The sequence below is a fragment of the Delphinus delphis genome, chromosome 9, assembly GCF_949987515.2.
Source record: "Delphinus delphis chromosome 9, mDelDel1.2, whole genome shotgun sequence".
NCBI lineage: Eukaryota > Metazoa > Chordata > Mammalia > Artiodactyla > Delphinidae > Delphinus > Delphinus delphis.
Genome location: NC_082691.1, coordinates 98,500,507 through 98,519,249, shown reverse-complemented (window position 1 = coordinate 98,519,249; position 18,743 = coordinate 98,500,507). Strand labels below are relative to the sequence as shown.

Below are 18,743 nucleotides of genomic sequence, written 5' to 3'. Positions count from 1 at the left end.
GGTAGGCCCAACCATTTTCATTGCAGCTTTTGCCAATAACTGCAGGATCTGAGGAAAGTAATCAGGTGGTAGCTCTACAAAGAGAAATATGTTGAGTCTCTCCTGATTCTTTCTAGTAAATTAAAATTTTTTTCCTGTGTCTCTCTAACAAATATGTCTCAGGCATTTTAGTCTACAGGTGAGGTTCTCAAACATGGTATTCTATCTAGAGGGGCTTCGAAGTGTCGATGAAACTGCTGACCCCATAGAAAGCATTGTGTGTGCATGAATATTCATAGATTTCATCAAAAACTCAAAGGGTCTATAACCCCAAATTTTTAATTCTGTTTTTGAAAATTGGAATTGTGTTTGCCCATTACTAATGTTCCAGGATTTCTCACCTCTTCTATGATACTTCAAAGTTTATTAATGGAGAATGAATAATTCATCTTTAAATTCTCTCCTACAGTAGGAGATAAGCCACATAAGTCAAGATTCATATTAATTTACAGAAGATAGAAATTTTAGGGATTTTCACATTCTTTCCCTTTCAACCATCATTTTTACTTTAAAGAGATATTTGGAGGAGTAATTATTTCCTGATAACCTTAGATTTATTTTAATGTTAATAAAGTCTCTATATCAAAGTTTATATGGCATATTCTATTCTAAATTTCTATTTAGAAACATATATAATGTATTTATATTACAGAAAATTTAGAAACTATTTAAACATATAAAGAAAATAACATAGTTGTAAATCCTGACTTTTTCACTTACTATGTTATGGTAAAGCACATTCTATGTTCTGAAAGATTTATGTACGGATATCAGTAACATACATATATGTATATGTATATATCTGCAATTTCAAAACTGGGGGCCAAGGCACATGGAGGTGGCACAGCAAACTCATAGGGGTGCCCCAGTGATGAACATCTTCTTACAGAACTTTTATCCCTATTTATGATTAACATTTTTGATGGACATTTTAAGGTTGAACTGCTCTCCAAATAATTAAAAAACTTGATACGCCTACCAGTATATTATGAGAATATATATTTTTTATGGCAACAATATGATCATTGATTATTTTTTAATCTTTGATCATTTGGAAGGTAAAAAATATTTTTATTTATGGACAAATCTCTTTAAAATATTCTGTATTTTTATTTCTTTTATGACAATGATATCTGAGAAAACAGAACTTGTCAATGACTTAACATATACCAGAACTCAGGATTTCTTATTCAATATTTTGTAATAAATATTAGACAATCCTATGTACATAATATACTGTACATCATCAAGAACAGGTGATTTATGTTATAATTAACTACCAAAGAAAAGATTACAACTTAAATTTATTGTGGTTTTGTTAAATGGCCATGATAACATGATAAATGGTCCTTCTCTTTAAATATATCAGTATGTTATTTTGGTACCAAGTTTTTAAACATGTTTTAAGAACTCATTATGAATAATTCAGAAATAAATAAAACGACATATTAACAAATTAGGTTGTCAAGTTGTAAGTTAAGTTTTCTTTGGAGGATAAAATGAAAATGGTATAGGAAGGTATATGATTAACAATAATACAACAAGACAGTAGGAAACTGAGGCAGCCACTTGATGCGTTACAACTTACACATCCTCAAATTTACCTCATAGTCCAAATCCAGGTAGTCGAACTCCCCATTGGTGCGGAAGTGCTGTGTGCTTCTGTCCAGGGTGAGGTTGATGCTCCGGCCCTGGCGCTCAATGACCACAGAGTGCCAGTGGTGATCATCCAGCAGACTTCCTGTCCTCACGGACGTGTGGCCATATATGGGGCCAAGCTGGTTGCTTCCTGAGTGGAAAAGAAACAAGGCAAAGCCATCACAACTCTATGTCGAAGTAGACCTTTCATCTACAACACCAAGGGCTGACGTTTCTCTAAAGCTCTGTCTATTGAAGTTAACATGGGAAAACCAACATGTAACTACACTTAAAAACAGTTGTATGTTCAAACAACATAAAAGCTATTAAAGACGGAAAAAAGTCTGCTCCCTTAAAAAACATGAGCTTTTTTTTTTTTTTTTCAATTACTGTGCCATGAATTCTGCTAAATTTGGTAGATTCTTTATAAAGTCAGTGCCCCATGGGCTCTGGGGCCAGAGCGCCTGGATTCTGATGCTGGTTCCACCACTGGCTTCCTCCATGATCCTGGCCAAGGTGACAGTTCTCTGGGCCTCTCTTTCCTCACATGTAAAAAGGGAAGAATAATAGTACCTGCTTTACAAGGTTGCTGTAAGGATTAAATTAATTAGTGCAAGCAAAGAACTTACACACTTCCTGACATATAGTGAACATTCATTAAATGTTACCTGTTAATTTTATTATTATTATTGTTGTTGTTATTATTTTTGGTCAAGAAAACACGGCATGACAATTTTCAGTTTTTTTTTTTTTGATTCCAAAAGCCATAATCAGTATAATATTTAACGTCATGGAAAGTTTACCCAAGTTATACGTTAAAATAAAAAACTGCAAAATTATATATGCAGCATTAATCCAGTTTTGAAATAAGATCTCCATAGCAACAAGACTATAAATAAGAGTGGACGGTTGTGAGAATCTGAAATGTTTACTAAAGTCATCTCTGGATGCTGTTTACATATTTTTTACCATTTTTTATTTTGTCTAATCAAGCATTGCTTTTGATGGTCAGGCAAAGCTAAATGCTATAAAAATACAATACTGCTTCAGAATAAAGAGCATAATAGAAATCAGAGAAACACACAATTGACTGAAGAATTAAATTATTTTCATTTTTTCACATTTAGGATGCTAATATGCCTATACCTGACATTTTCTATGGATTTCCTAGATGAAATTTCTTTCCTTTTGGTGATGAAATCAAATGTTGCCCTGTGATTGTGATTATGATTGTGTATGTACATTGGCGGTGGGACAGGGAGAAAGAAAAGAAAGAATAAATTTAAGTGAAAGACTACATTCAGTTTCATTACTTTAAATATTTAGACTAGAAGGCTAAGCAGCAACTCACGTGCCTGATATTTAGGTAACAGCATTAAAGAGTGACAGCGGATATTTGAGTGGATGTGTTTCCATCGCTGTCATAAATTCTAGTCAATAAAACTCTACACAAACTGCTTTCCAATAATGACATGGTAATGGTCTTTTTAGTGAGGCCATATGATCAGTTCTTGTTTCAGAACAGTAATGTCACACTCTTACAAGCCCCAGCGGCTTTTAAAGGCTATTCTGTACATTTCACTTTTTTTAAAAAAACAGGAGAAAGGTTTGAAAAAATAAACGTCTTTGGATATGATCCAATTGCTCTGAGTGTGTGTGTGTGTGTGCATGTGCGTGTGTGTGTGTTAGCGTGCGTGTTTTTTTTTTTTTTTTTTTTTGCGGTATGCGGGCCTCTCACTGTTCTGGCCTCTCCCGTTGTGGAGCACAGGCTCCGGACGTGCAGGCCCAGCGGCCATGGCTCACGGGTCCAGCCGCTCTGCGGCATGTGAGATCTTCCCGGACCGGGGCACGAACCCGTGTCCCCTGCATCGGCAGGCGGACTCTCAACCACTGCGCCACCAGGGAAGCCCACGTGCGTGTTTTTAAAAAGCACTTATTTTTGGTTTTCTGGTTTCTCTTCCCCCATCCCTCTTTCTTAGCTTCTACTGAACCTTTTTTTCAAAAACTATCTAGGGATATGTTTCTCCCAGGTAATGCATGAATACATGTTTAATATTACAAATAGAGAATATTATAAAGAATTAATATGTAAAGCATTAATCACTCATTTCCATCACTAAAGATAGCATGGTCTATTTCCTTCCAGACATTTTTCATTTACATACATTTAATTATATATACATATAATTATATAATACATATAATTCATACACATAATATAAAATATTGGTATATTTTCCTATGGTTCTCATTTAGTGCTGTACCGTATTCCCCAAATTATTCACAGACATTTTAAACACATACCCACCTATTTCTATACGTTAAGCTTTATTTCTTTCAATTTTTGTTAGTGACAAATATTGCAAAGTACATCCTTAGACTTAAATCCTAAAGTTATTTCGTATTATTTCTTTATATAAAGAATTGAAAATATCTGAAGATACATTATCAAGTTGTTTTCTTGAAATATTTTCAGGAACAGTACAAAGAATCCTTTTTGTCACATAACTCACCAACACAGATACTATCATTTTTTAAATTTATTTACTTGAAAAAATTGGAATCTTGTTATTTTATTGTACATATCTTTTATAGATAGTTTGAGCATTTGGTGTTTATAGATTATTTATAATGTTTCTTCTACAAGTCTTCCTTATATTTTTTGGCAACATTTTCCTCCTAAAGTCTTGGTATTATTACAGAGTGGAATGAATTTTTATTCATGAATGACATTAAAATTCTATATTTGACATTTGCATTTTCCCAGGTTTTGGCAGGCATTTTCATTTTATGATTTTTTAATATAAAAATTAAAATATTTCTGTGTAATTATATAATCAGCATTTTTGGATAATTTTCTTTTTGTTATAGAAATTATTATTTCTATCAGAGATTTTGAATGTGAAAAGTTTTATAATAAAAGATAAATCTTTGTAGACACTATAGCAAGTATTATCAACCAAAAAAACTAACTGAAGTTTTAATTTTTAGTATAATTTTGATTTTCAAAGTAATAAAAGTTAATATAAGGGACACAAGCCATATTTAAGAATGTTGGAACAACCATATTGATAAGGAAAGTAAATAGGCAGGATCTCCTTTTGTGTTCTAATTTTTAGTTTTATAGCTTTCCATTGGGATGCATTTAACATGTGAATTTTAAAAGATTATAAAAGAATTCTATAAAGATTATAAAGTCTTTTATATCTTTATAGACTATAAAATCTTTATAGAATTCTAAAGTCACTGCAGCATAAAAAATACAGAATATATGATGCCCTTCAAACAACTCTTGCATAAATCCTGAAATTTTTAGGCAAGCAAGAGGAGGATAAATGTACTGTTGATTTGCATGAATTGTAACTTTGAATGTCAGTATCTGTGTTGTGGATCTTCCCTTTAGCTTTAAGTAAACCTGAGCTACATTATCAACAACCAAACATGTATTAGGACTGTCCAGTTAAAAACAACAACAAAAGCCCAAAACAAAACAGTAACTCCTTCTTTGAGTTTCATCTCATTCTCCAGTAAACAAATCATTTCTGATTCCTTCATTTCTAGTTGATAATATTTAAAATATTCATTCCCACACCTTTCATCTTTTCTTAACTGATGACAATAAAACTACTGTCCTTTCTATTCCACTGAGAATAAATCAACAGTAACCACAATGTTGCCAAACAGTGACCTCAGTTTTCTGTCTTCTTAAGTGACATTTAAGGCGAATTTGACACAGTAGACCATAGTAGACCGCCTCTTGTCCTTCCCTGGTCTCTGTGATGCCACATACTAGTATTTCCTCCTATCCACTGTCCACTTCTCCTCAGTCTCCATGTAGTTTCTTCTCCTGTTAATCTCATACATGCAACTCCCTAGTTGAAATCTCAACTTTGATGCCTAATAGGCAACTAAAATGCACCATATCCAAACAGATCTCTAGACTTCCTCTGTTGGAAAAAACTACTTCTCTATTAGAAGAAACTCTGTGGAGAAAATAAAGCTTTCTGTATTTCTGAAAATGGTGCTAATGTCCATTTGGAACTCAAGCCATACCCTAGGAATTATCCCTTATACATTATCTTTCTTTCTTACTCCATATCCAAATCATTACAAATGATACTGAATTTACCACCAGAATCATCTCCCAAGTGGATCAATTTCTCTACATCTCCACTGATAGCCACCTTCTGCAATCAGTGCTCTCACTGTACCAAGCAGTGTTGTCTCTCACTGTCTCTCACTGTACCAGACTCTCATGTTGATGCAAGTGTTTTCTCTTACAGAAGTCTCAGTACTTTAAAAAAATAAGATCATGATGCTATAGTTTAAAGCCTACTAATAGCTTCCCATTCTTAAAATAATATCTAAACCTTTTACCATGCCCTAAAGGACACTACAGTATTTCAACAATCCTCAATGTTTGGATTTCATCTTTTATCCTATTTACTCATTACAAATACCCACACCAGCCTTTTCCTGTTCCTTGAGCATGTCAGGTCTTAGTCTTTCGTGATTCCCTCCTCTCAATTAACCTTCTCTCAGATATTTTTAGGGCTTGTTTTTGTCATCACTGAAATCTCAGCATAAATATCTTCTCAGGGAGGACCTTCTTCACTACATATTCTAATGTTGACCCATCTTGCCTATGCAATATCCTTTATATATTAACCTATTTAATTGATTTCACACTCCTCATCATTATTTGAAGTCATTTCTTTGGATTTAGTTGTTTTATAAAAATAGTAATAGATAATATAGTGTCTGATGCCCCCACTGTGTCATAAACTTCATGAACTCAAAGAACTCCATTTTCTTCACCCCTGTATCCTAGATGCTCGTATAGTACCTGCAGAGTACAGGTGTTTAATACATATTTTTGAATGAATAAGTATATCAATATATATCAACCACTATGAATTAAAACTGGATTGACAATATAATGTGAACTCCTTTTGCAATTTACATTTTAAGGATTAAAGACCATTAGCATTTAACTAACGGGAAGACTAATAAATGAAAAGAATGGTGCCAAAAGTCAGGACATACCTAGGTTTAAACTGAAGACCAGCTTGGCTTTTTTCAGTTCCAAAGTAATATAATCCCCTTGCTGTCCTTCCCCGTGCAAGATTACCCCTTCACTTTCGGAGGTTTTAAATTTCAAAGCAATGACATCTTTCAGTGTTTTCATCTTCTTGTTTCTGAATCTATATGGTAACACAACATGACCATCAAAGTTGATAACATCAGCCCCTAAAAGAAGAAATAAATAATATGTTAGTTTAATTATTGTATGTTGTCATCCAGTGTGAAGTATATCTTTTCAGTGAGTGTCTACACAGAATAAATGAGAAAAAAGTGTTTTTTTCCTGAAAACTCTTTAGCCCTGGGTTCTTGTTCTATTTCTTATTTTGGTTGATTGTGTGTCCTGAAGTGGATTTTATGGGAAGTACTTATAAAGAATGATCACAGAAACCTTTATCAATGTAACTTGTAATACTAATAACATAAATTCCATCAATGACTTTACACGCGTCAAATTTTTAACTTAGAAGTTTGGAGTTTACTTGAAAAAAGTAAAATTTTTAATCCCTGAGATATTATGAGATTTTATTATTTTCCTTCTTAAATGAGGCTGAGTGTTTATGATTTCAAATATATATCAATATTTTGCCCACAAATTTTATTTTCCATGACATAACAATGAAGGATCTTGGAATGCAGGGTTTAGGGTATACTCATTTTTCCAATGGTTTTTATATTCTACTACAGTTTCACTTAACTTTATGGTAGTGCCTAGATATAGTGAAGTGAACTTCAAGAAGCTTTTACCATTTGCTTCTAGGGCTCGTGTCTGTCTCAAATTCCTTGTTAGCCCCTTGCCTTTGGAATGGAGAATTGGGTTGCCCATGTTTTCGACTACACTAAACAAAGACATCCTCACCCATATATAATTAGAAGAACAAGTATCTAGCCTATACTGGGATAAGAGTAGTTCTAATTTTATTTTAGGGAATTTCATTGAAAACATGAAATATAAACTTTTTTAGAAACGTGAACAATTTTTTCACCACGCTCAGAAACAAGGGATGGTGGGCAATAGTTTAATAATTGCTACTTATTCACACCAGAAATAGAAAATGAGATTATTTTATTTATTACACACTGTTGGTTAGTGGGTTGCCAACCCACGGAATGGGTCAACGATGAACTGTAATCATTCAGATCAAATTTTAAGTACAAATAGAAGCTTAGTTACCATAATTAGACCTTTATCATTGAAACTACTTTTAGCTCTTAATATTAAATTGTAGAGAATCTAGACAGATTGGACAGTTCTAATTATCTTAGAATTATAAGCCAGGATGAAGCTGCCTCTCAGTTTGGGGTAAGGTCTTGCCAAAGAATCCACAGGGAGACACTGGAGAAAAATAATAGCAAGTTTAAAGCCTGTCAGAGAAATATCTTCTCATTACATGTCCTAGTTCTCTGGCACTGGTTTACTTCAATCAGCATGGGGAATACTTTGGATCCCGGTAACAGTAACGATAGCACGCTACATCATGGCAGCCTAGGCGGAGGAGCAGAGCTACCGTAGGTATATTCACCCTTCTGTGCAGTACCGGCAGCATATTCACTCTTTCTGTGCAGTGCTTGCCAGTATAAGTTTTGCTTTTAACTAATTCTATAAAGTGAATTGATATGAATACAGTTATTTCAAATATTGCTTAGAATATCTCTAACTTTTCCCTTCAAATCATCAATAGATTTTGACTATTTAAAAATATCCTACCGCCGCAAACATTTATGTTTTTAAATAATAGTTCAGAGAATTGTTACATTCTAAAAAGTTCACAAAGAAAAATATAACTTGGAATTTTGTTTTAATTCTTAGAGTCAATAATTTACTATAAGACTTTGTATAATCATAAAAATTTTTTTAATCAACAGAATTCTGTTCTGAGAGTGTGAATCACAGAGGTTTATTTACTATGGAGGAAAAAAAGCAGCCATTAAATTTTGGCTTCTGCTAACACTGCCAAGCCCATTCGATTTTAGCTTAATCATCTATACTGTCACAACTGAATTCCAATTGCAATATCTTTATCATTTGTGATGAGAGATAAAACAGAGGAAACGTGGAATCTGATTATTGGATCCCAGATTGAATTTATAATCCAGCAGCTGGTTGAAATGACTTTTTGTCTTGAAAAGTGTATAAACAAAAAGTCAGAAGGAGCGAGTAAATTCTGAATTCCAGAAAGTAATTTTGCAGTCAATATCATATCAACAACAGTCATTTTATATACCTTCAATATACATTAATTGACAAAAAATATTCCCCATTCATCTCTTAGGAAGTAAATGTTCCTGGAGCTTAGACAGAGGAAAGAATTCACCCCTCTCCCGTTTCCTCCTAACTCAAAATCAGGTCCAGGTACAGAATAGTGACTTATGCAAATGTTGATGCCTTTCTTCCTTACTTTTAGGGCAATGAAATAAGTGACAAGAAGGATGGTCATCATTTAGACAGTCCTAGGACGTTAAAAAAAAAAAAAAACACAAGGAATGTTTTTCATGAGGACCAAACCTCATTTTACAAATAGTAAGTGGTCAGTGGTCGGTTGAGAAACTAATAAAAATGCTCTGCAGGTCAGATCACTCATCACAAAATCCAAACTGTTCTTCTAGGAATGGGTTAAATGCTTGCACAATATTAGCATGTGGATGTGAACTCAGAGTTGGCTTTGAAATTACAAAATTCCTAGAAATAATCTATCATATATAATTTATACATAAGCACGCACCATAAGAGAGTCTGGGATATTGTAAAATCCATCAGAGTTTAGTTCCATTTCCTACAAAATACATTACAATTTCATTTGACATCTAATAGTATGTTGTGCTTATTTTGGGACAAGCCATATTTTTTCCCCTATTACCCTGATTGCTTTTCACTCCCTAGAACAAAGTTTTCTATGCAGTGATTAAATATGTGTGGTTGAACTGTTTAAGCAATCTGAACAACAATATGGCTAGTCAAAAAGTGAATGCGAAATCACAGTGCTTCCATGATTTTGTTTCTAACAATAACTCAGAGAGCTGGTAACGTGCCCAATTCATCAAATCGTCACAGCAGAGAAGGCTTTTATTTTAAAACATTTCATTGTTACTTAGTCTTTACTGTCTGAATTTGGAGATACTCAGATGAGATAGTTTGGAAAATTGTTTATCATCTAAGATTTTATTATTTTAAAAAAGTACCTTTGCTAATTTTTACTACAACTGTAATATATGTTTATTGTTAAAAAGAAATGAACAATACAGAAATATAGAATGTAGAATGTGAATCCCCAAGACAAGAGATCACCAGTCTTAATGGGTAACCAGTGTTGATGGTGTGTCATTCTAGATTTTATGCATCTATCTCTCTATCTAATGTATGGAATAATGCAAGAAACTATACATTATTACATATACGTGTGTGTGTGTAAACAGAGAGAGAGAGGAAGGGAAAGAGAAAGGAGAATGTCATTCCATTTAATTGTGGTTCAAAATGTATAATAATAGCTTGAGCTTTGGGCAATCTATTTATAATGTGGGGAAATTGTAGGGTTTAGCAAATTAGTATGTTTTATTGACTTTCGTGCAGCAAGGCACTTACATAAAGTAAGAATGTATATAATTAGAAATGTAATTTATGCTATTTGAAAAAATTAAAAATGTATTTGAATATAGCACCACAACGTAAACAACTTTTGATTTCTTGTTTTCTCATAAATGTTTCATTTTCATATAGAAAATTGAGAATAATAGGAAGATTTAAAGAAGAAAATTAAAAGGACATAATTCTATTTTCATGAAATAACCACTGATAACTTACATTTCTGATTATTTTAATTTGTATATATGTAATGTATGTACATAGATACACAGAAGGATCATACTCTATATAGTTTTGTTACTAAACACTATAGTTTGTTTTTTTTTCAATCTCATATATTGTTTTTCCCAAAACAGGATTTTAATTAGCTAAAAATATACCATCATTTGGATGTCCAGTTTCTTCAATAAGAATCTATTTTGCAGTTTTCTTTTTAATTAACTTTTTATTTTGGAATAATTTTTGATTTAGTGAAAAGTTGCAAAGATAGTACAGTGAGTTCCCACACACCCTCCACCCAGTTTCTTCTAATGTTAACATTTTACATAACTGGTACATTTGTCTAATCTAAGACATAACTTAGGTATAACACTGTTCACTGAAATACAGACTATGTTTGGATTTTACCAGTTTTCACAAATGTTTTTGTTTGTTTGCTTTTCCTATTCCAGGATCCAGTCCAGGATCTCACATTGCATTTCATCATCATGTTTCCTTAGTTTCCTTCAACTCCTTGAATCTGTGATGTTTTCTCAGTCTGTCTTTCATAACTTTGACACTTTAGAAGAGTACCGGTCAGGTATTTTGTAGAATCCTTCTCATCCTGGCTTGGTCTGAAGTTTTCTTATGACTAGACTGGTGGAGTTTGGGGAAAAAACCACTGAGTTGGGGTGTCCTCAGCACTTCCTATCAGGGGAGGCACGATTTCAACATGACTTTCCACTTGTGATAGTGGTCAAGGTGATGTCTGCCGAGTTTCTTCACTGTCAGGTTACTATTTTTCCTTTTCCATACTTTATTCTGTGGAAGTGAGTCACCAAGTCCAGCCCATGTTTAAGGTAAGGGGAGTTAAGTTCTACCTCCTGGAGGGGGAGTATCTACATATACTATTTAGAATTCTTCTGTAAAGATTTCTTCTATTTATTCATTCATTCAATCATTTATTTATATAATTATGGGATTGTGCATGTTTATTTATTCGTTGAGTTTAATTCAATACTTATCTTATTCAAATTTTTCCAGCTTTAGCCATTGGGAGCTCTTTCAGGTTGGCTCCTGTGTCTCTTTGGTAGGTTGTGGCCCCTGCTGCTTCCTCTTCCCCCTCCCTCTTTTCCCCCTCCCTCCCCCTCCCCTCCCCCTCCCCTCCCCTCCCCTCCCCTCCCCCTTCCCCTCCTCCACTCCCCTTCCCCTTCCTCCCCTCCCCCTTCCCCTCCCTCTTTTCCCCCTCCTCCCATCCCCCTTCCCCTCCTCCTCTCCCCCTTCCCTCTTTTCCCCCTCTTGCCCTCCCCCTTCCCCTCCTCCCCCTTTCCCCCTCCTCCCCTCCCCTTCCCCCTCCCTCTTTTCCCCTCCTCCCCTCCCCTTCCCCCTCCTCCCCCTCCCCCTCCTCCTCCTCCCCTCCTCCTTCCCCCTCCTCCTCTCCCCCTTCCCCCTCCCTCTTTTCCTCTCCTCCCCTCCCCCTTTCCCCTCCTCCCCCTCCCCCTCCTCCTCTCCCCCTTCCTCCTCCCTCTTTTCCTCTCCTCCCATCCCCCTTCCCCTCCTCCCCTCCCCCTTCCTCTTTTCCCCCTTCTCCCCTCCCCCTTTCCCCTCCTCCCCTCCCCTTCCCTCTCCTCCTCTCCCCCTTCCCCCTACCTCTTTCCCCCTCCTCCTCTCCCCCTTCCCCCTCCCTCTTTTCCCCCTTCTCCCCTCCCCCTTTTCCCCTCCACTCCCTCCCCTTCCCCTCCTCCCCCTCCCCTTCCCCCTCCTCCCATCCTCCTTCCCCCTCTTCCCCTCCCCCTTCCCCCTTCTCAAGCCTCCCTCTCCTCTTCCTAGTCCTCCTCATCCTCTTCCTTTTTCCTCTTTCTCTTCTCTCTTTCTGTCACTATATGATGCCCTAAGCTTATCTTGCACTTTTCCTGCCCCAGACCTAGAATCAGCCATTTTCCCAAGGAACCCCCATTTCTTTTATTGTACAATGGCCCTGAGAAGTTTGCAGGCTTTTTATTTTTTCACTTTGCACACAATAAATTTTCTACAAATATAGTTATCATCTATATGATCTATTCTTCCACAAAATAAGTAAATTATTCAGAAAAAAAGGACAAAAACTTATAAAATGTTTCTTAGTTATCTATTTCATAAGGATTTGCAAGGATTTTGAAGCTCTTTTCATGTTAATCAAATGTTTTTGCATAAACAGTGACTTTTAAAAGCAATAATGATAATTGCTAATATGTGTTTAAGTGATTACTGATTACTCCTTAAATTTGATTATTAATATTTAAGTGGTAATGCATAAGCCCTAATATTTTTAACTAATTTTGTTTTATTTTCATGAAATTAATATGTACTCACTGTAAAAAATTTATGTCATGTTAAGAAAGCAAAAACATAATCAATTTAAATTAGTTACAATCACGCCACATAGATATCAAAATACTTTTTGTACGTCTGTCTCAGGAATTTGTGGTTTTCTACAAATACCAACATTTTCTACAAATCCAAACATTTCTACTGATATAATGAGCATTCTTGTAGTGAGATTCTTGAGCACTGGAACAATTATTTTCTGACTTTAAATTTCTAAAGTGTTTAATTAAAGCATCTGAATTGCTTAAAGATATCAGTAGAGATGTATGTTAACGAGGTAGCATGAAATCTAACATTATGTAATTTATATAAATACTCAAGTCACTTTCAAGAGTGAAATATATCTCTGAAACTAAAGTTGAAAAATACTACAAGGTGCCATTTGCTTAGTTTTGCAAATTTTTACATAGATGCACATCTATGTATTTTCTCTTTTTTTTTTTAATGTCAGATGTCAATATTCTAGATATGTCTATCTAGACCTTTCTTTACAAAATAGCACGTCTGCCATCTTCATCTCTAGCTACTTACTCACTGGTCTTCTTCTTCATAGCATTTATCTCTACCTACTACCTGATATATGGACGGGCTCATGAATTTACAGCATGCCTCCACCTCCAAGAATGTATATGCATCAGAGACTTTATTTTGCTCCACCCGGAAGCTCAGTACCACAACAGTGGGTAAGTCAATATTCGTTAAGTATTTGTTGAATGATTGCATGTTGTCATGCACACTCAAAGCACTGGATTAAAGTAGAATAAACTTCTTTAAACTTTTCCTTTAAAAATCTGAATCACTAGATTGGAAGAAATTTCAAGAATCACTCTGATCCACCCTTGGTGCCACAACTACTAATATAACCAGAGTTTCAATTGTTAGAGAAAAAGAATGGTAATTTCGTGTTACATTTTTTGTGGTGGGGGGAAAAATTCATGCTATTATTATTAATTGTCTTGGTGTTATTTAATTGACAGACATTAACTCTAGTGGAACCGAGTCCATTTCATCTCCTCTGCAGACTGTTTCTGATTAATCACTTTCTTCTAACCCACTGCCCTTTCCTTTCAATATATCTGTGGTTTAAATGTAAATAGGCAGTTTAAATAGATTCTAAAATGTCAATAACAGCTAATTTAGAATAGTAGCAGCAAAAGAGCCTTCTTCAAATCCTTTAAAATATAATGTAGAGACAGACTTTAAAAAATCACTTTTACTTTGGGAAAAATAAAACAAAATAAAAACCATAAAGGCTCTTTCATAAAGGCCATCATCTCACATTTTGTGCAATATTTCTCCTTAAAATGTGTTGCTTTGCCCTTAAGAGCTTGATAACTCATGGTAGGACAAGAACAAGCACATCAGAGAAGTCTGATTTCATTTATCCACAACACTGGGACTCCAGTACCCAGTGGCCTGAAAGACTGATCCACATGGACCTTCCACAGGCATATCTAACTCTACCTGCCCAACACATAAGTCTTTCTCTGGGTCTTACTGCTCCTGTTCTTATATCCATTATCCAGTCACTTAAGACAGAGCTCTGGGTCTTTCCTTAGCTCCTCCCTTTCTCATGCACCTATGTTCCGTCAGTTCCAAGTCCAGTGAAATTTAGCATGTCCGTGTTTTTCAAACACATCGCTGACTTTTTATATGCACTGCCACCAGGCTCCCATCACCTCACATACTGTCTATTGCATTAACATTGTGAATGAGCAACTCCCACCCTCCGGTCTTATTCCCCTTAAATTTATCCTCCACACTGAAGCTAGTAAGATCTTTCTGAAATAAACTCTTTTACTGAAAAACTCTCCAGTGTGGCCTGCAAGACCCTCAGTGATAGAGCTCCTGCCTTCCTGACACCCTCACATTTTAGCACCAACTTTTTCCTTAAGTGCTGCTGACGGTAAAACCAACTAAATCCCTTGCTAATTTCACCTAGCGCCTTTCCTTGCGGTAAGCTCACTTCCTTCAATGAACAGCTATTTTAAAAAAATCTAGTTTAAGTTTAGGCATCCTCCAAGCTTCAGATAAAGCTCACCTACTAGAAAGGTCTCCTTGTGTGAAACAGCCCTCACCTATTGCTCCACAGCACCCTTGGATACTTTTATTGTATCCCTTCTCATCTTATATTAAAATTATCTCTTTATGGGTCTGATTTCCTCTGAAGCTTTAAACTTTCCTAAGGTACAGTAGACTCTGGTTTGTTCCACTTTGTATTTCTCACACAATAAACATCTCTTAAACTGATTTAAACATAATTGGTATTTGAGCTGTGTGCACCCCAATGTTCATTGCAACACCGTTTACAATAGCCAAGCCATGGAAACAACCTAAATGTCCATCGACAGATGGATGGATAAAGAAGATGTGGTACATATGTAGAGCGGAATACTACTCAGCCATAAAAAAGAATGAAATGATGCCACTTGTAGCAACATGGACCTAAAAATTATCATACTAAGTAAGCCAGAGAAAGACAAATATCATATGATATCCCTTATATGTAGAATCTAAAAAAATGATACAAATGAACTTATTTACAAAACAGAAAGAGACTCACAGACTTAGAAAACAAACTTATGGTTACCAAAGGGGAGAAACGGGGGAGGGATAAATTAGGAGGCTGGGATTAACATAGACACACTACTATATATAAAAAATAGATAACCAACAAGGACCTACTGTATAGCATAGGAAACTATACTCAATGTCTTGTAATAACCTGTAAGGCAAAAGAATCTGAAAAGGAATATATATATTACTGAATCACTATGCTGTACACGTGAAACTAACATGATATTCTAAATCAACTATACTGCAATTAAAAAAATTAGAAAAAAACATAATTGGTATTTGAGACAACATGGCAAAAGGGGCATTCCTCTGTTCTCATTTTCCTTCAAAACTATACTGGTGCAAGCAGTTTTCTCTCCAAGAGTACAGACTTACACATGTTTTAATGACAGGCATTTATATAAATATTACAGGTCTTCCCTGGTGGTGCAGTGCTTAAGAATCTGCCTGCCAATGCAGGGGACACGGGTTTGAGCCCTGGTCCAGGAAGATCCCACATGCTGCGGAGCAACTAAGCCCACGCGCCACAACTACTGAGCGTGCGCTCTAGAGCCTGCAAGCCACAACTACTGAGTCCGTGTGCTGCAACTACTGAAGCCCGCACGTCTAGAGCCCATGCTCCACAACAATAGAAGTCACCACAACCAGAAGCCTGTGCACCACAAGGAAGCGTAGCCCCGGCTCGCGGCAACTAGAGAAAAACCCACGTGCAGCAACGAAGACCCAACGTAGCCAAAAATAAATGAATAAAATAAATTTATAAAAAAAAATATTACAACTGTGTGTTTCTGATATGGATACTTTAAAACTTGAAATGCTTTCATTACACTCATACTGGAGTTATTTTTTAATAAGTCAGAAATGAAAACATTTAACTGTAGTATGAGTTGAAATACAAAATATATCTTTTCCTTTTAATTTAATGCATTTAAGGGAAATATTCATTCACACACACACACACACACACACAGGACATCAGAAAATCAGAGTGCTCCACTTGTGAACAGGGTTATCGCTCTAATACATCTAATAATACAGAGATAATAAGCAATTTCTGAAAATTAGCGCTAAAAATTAGCATAAAATCTATTGTAGGAAATGCATGTGGAAGCTATTTTTATTTATTTTTGTAAATCGAAAAGTCAAGCACATTAGACTTGCCATCTCTGTGATAATATTACTGTTTACTGAAAATAGCTCCACAGCTTTTCACCATATACAATCTATTTCTCTGCTAAGGAGACTCTCTAGAAATACAAGCCCTAAGTAAATATCTCACAGATGAGGAAAGGAACCAGACATCAAGAAATCCCCCAGAATGTCTTTTAATATAAATTATTCTTAACATTTATTTCAGATTTTCTGTATCATTACTCAGTTAAACTTACTTCTTCTTCTAGTTCCACTGAAAACATTATTGTCAGTGTTGGACCCAAATTTCAACACTGTATTGGCTAAGGGATGGCAGGTTGATTTACGGACTTGTTTTGGGGCATTGTTTTCATGGTAATTTATACAATACTGAGGAAAAGATAAACTATCCAGATAAGTAAAAGGGGAATGGTGGAAAGGGTGTCAACACCCCAGCAATTTCTCCAAGCTACCACAGCTGGCTCCCACCTTCCCCTCGGTATTAACCACATCTTCCGTTTTCTGTACTTTGATGTGTTGACATGTGGGGCCTTGCTGACCCTGGGGGGACTGCCCCTCCCAGGGTGAGCCAATTCCTGCAAACACACTCTCCAAATACAAACCAACCAATCAACACTCCACAACCCAGCTACCTCCTCTCTCTGGTTGTCACACTCCAGGCCACTATCCATCTGCCCTAATCACCACAGGCTCAGGTACCAAACAACAAGGGAAGCCCCTGTGCCCCAAAGCCTCTGAGATAATTCAAACTAGCCAACCCTAAACCTGCTTACTCAGCCTCATCCATTCCTTCCTGTGGAAAACACAATAAAGGCTCTTTCCTGCCCTCCCCCTTCTCCTCTGGCCTCCCCATACCCCCACGGCAGATGTGCCCTCCCCTCTCGGGAACTGTTAGTAATAACCTACCTTTTCAATGGCAGCTGTTTCCTGATATGTTGGCCTTATTATACCTCAAATAATCTATATTCTGAAATATTTTCTACAGTAAATTCCCTTATTATATCTTAGAAATGAAAAAAATTTTAAATTTAGTCAAACAAGGAAAAAATCTTAAAATTACTGGCAAGACTTATTCCATAGATCTGAAAAAAACTGAATCTAAGAAATCATTTTGAAATGTCTGATATCAACTAGCATTCATCAAAATATCTTCTACATCCATATCATTGCACCAAGAAAGTGGGGCAATGGAGCTAAAGAGGTGATTTTTAAGAAAGAACTAATAGATGAACTCCCCTGTTAAAAGAGAATTAAGATTAAGAAAAATCCAGACAGATTGGGGAAGAGCATATGCGGTTGCCTTAAAGAGCTCAGTAGTTCGGCCTGACTTTAATACATAAGGGTCGTGAATCCTGGCAGGGTTAGAATTGGAAGATGAAGGATCTACTGCTTCATATGGAAGATCTTGGTCTAAGTGTGAAAAGATGATGCCCTGAGGGGAAGGCGCAGGACCAGATCTACATCTTGGGAAGATAACGCCTGTGTCCATGTGGCAGAACACGTGCAGAGGCAGAAAGAGCAAAGACCTCCCTCAAAGCAGATAACCATCTGATCGTGTTGATAAAGGTTATACAAAGCCAGAATGCAGAAGATAACTATGTCATTAAAGAACGCAAAGCTGGGGCTTCCCTGGTGGCACAGTGGTTGAGAATCTGCCTGCCAATGCAGGGGACACGGGTTCAGGCCCTGGTCTGGGAAGATCCCACATGCTGCGGAGCAACTAGGCCCGTGAGCCACAACTAGTGAGCCTGCGCATCTGGAGCCTGTGCTCCGCAACAAGAGAGGCCGCGATAGTGAGAGGCCCGCGCACCGCGATGAAGAGTGGTCCCCACTTGCCACAACTAGAGAAAGCCCTCGCACAGAAACGAAGACCCAACACAGCCATAAATAAATAAATAAATAAAATTAAAAAAAAAAACCACAAAGCTTTCTGATGATGCATGGTTGCTACCCAGGATTTCAAAGCAGTTAAGGCTTCTACAGCGATTGAAGAATTTCAGATGAATACTTACTATCATGGTTTTCTCCAAAGATATGACAAATCCAATATCATGAAAGTATTAGGAATTTTAGTGGAATTGAAACTACCCTAAAAACAAAACCAAAATGT

The 18,743-nt window shown here is 36.2% G+C and overlaps 1 protein-coding gene across 1 annotated transcript in view; it reads right to left on the bottom strand.

Annotated features, from left to right (window-relative positions):
* CNTNAP2 (contactin associated protein 2) overlaps positions 1-18,743 on the bottom strand; it is a 1,416,746-nt gene that overhangs the window by 1,121,154 nt on the left and 276,849 nt on the right. The window contains exons 5-6 of the mRNA XM_060019815.1: positions 6,724-6,927; positions 1,644-1,828 (exon numbers count right to left, since the gene is read on the bottom strand). Of these exons, the coding sequence (XP_059875798.1) occupies positions 1,644-1,828; positions 6,724-6,927 (389 nt within the window). The remainder of the gene's footprint in view (positions 1-1,643; positions 1,829-6,723; positions 6,928-18,743) is intronic.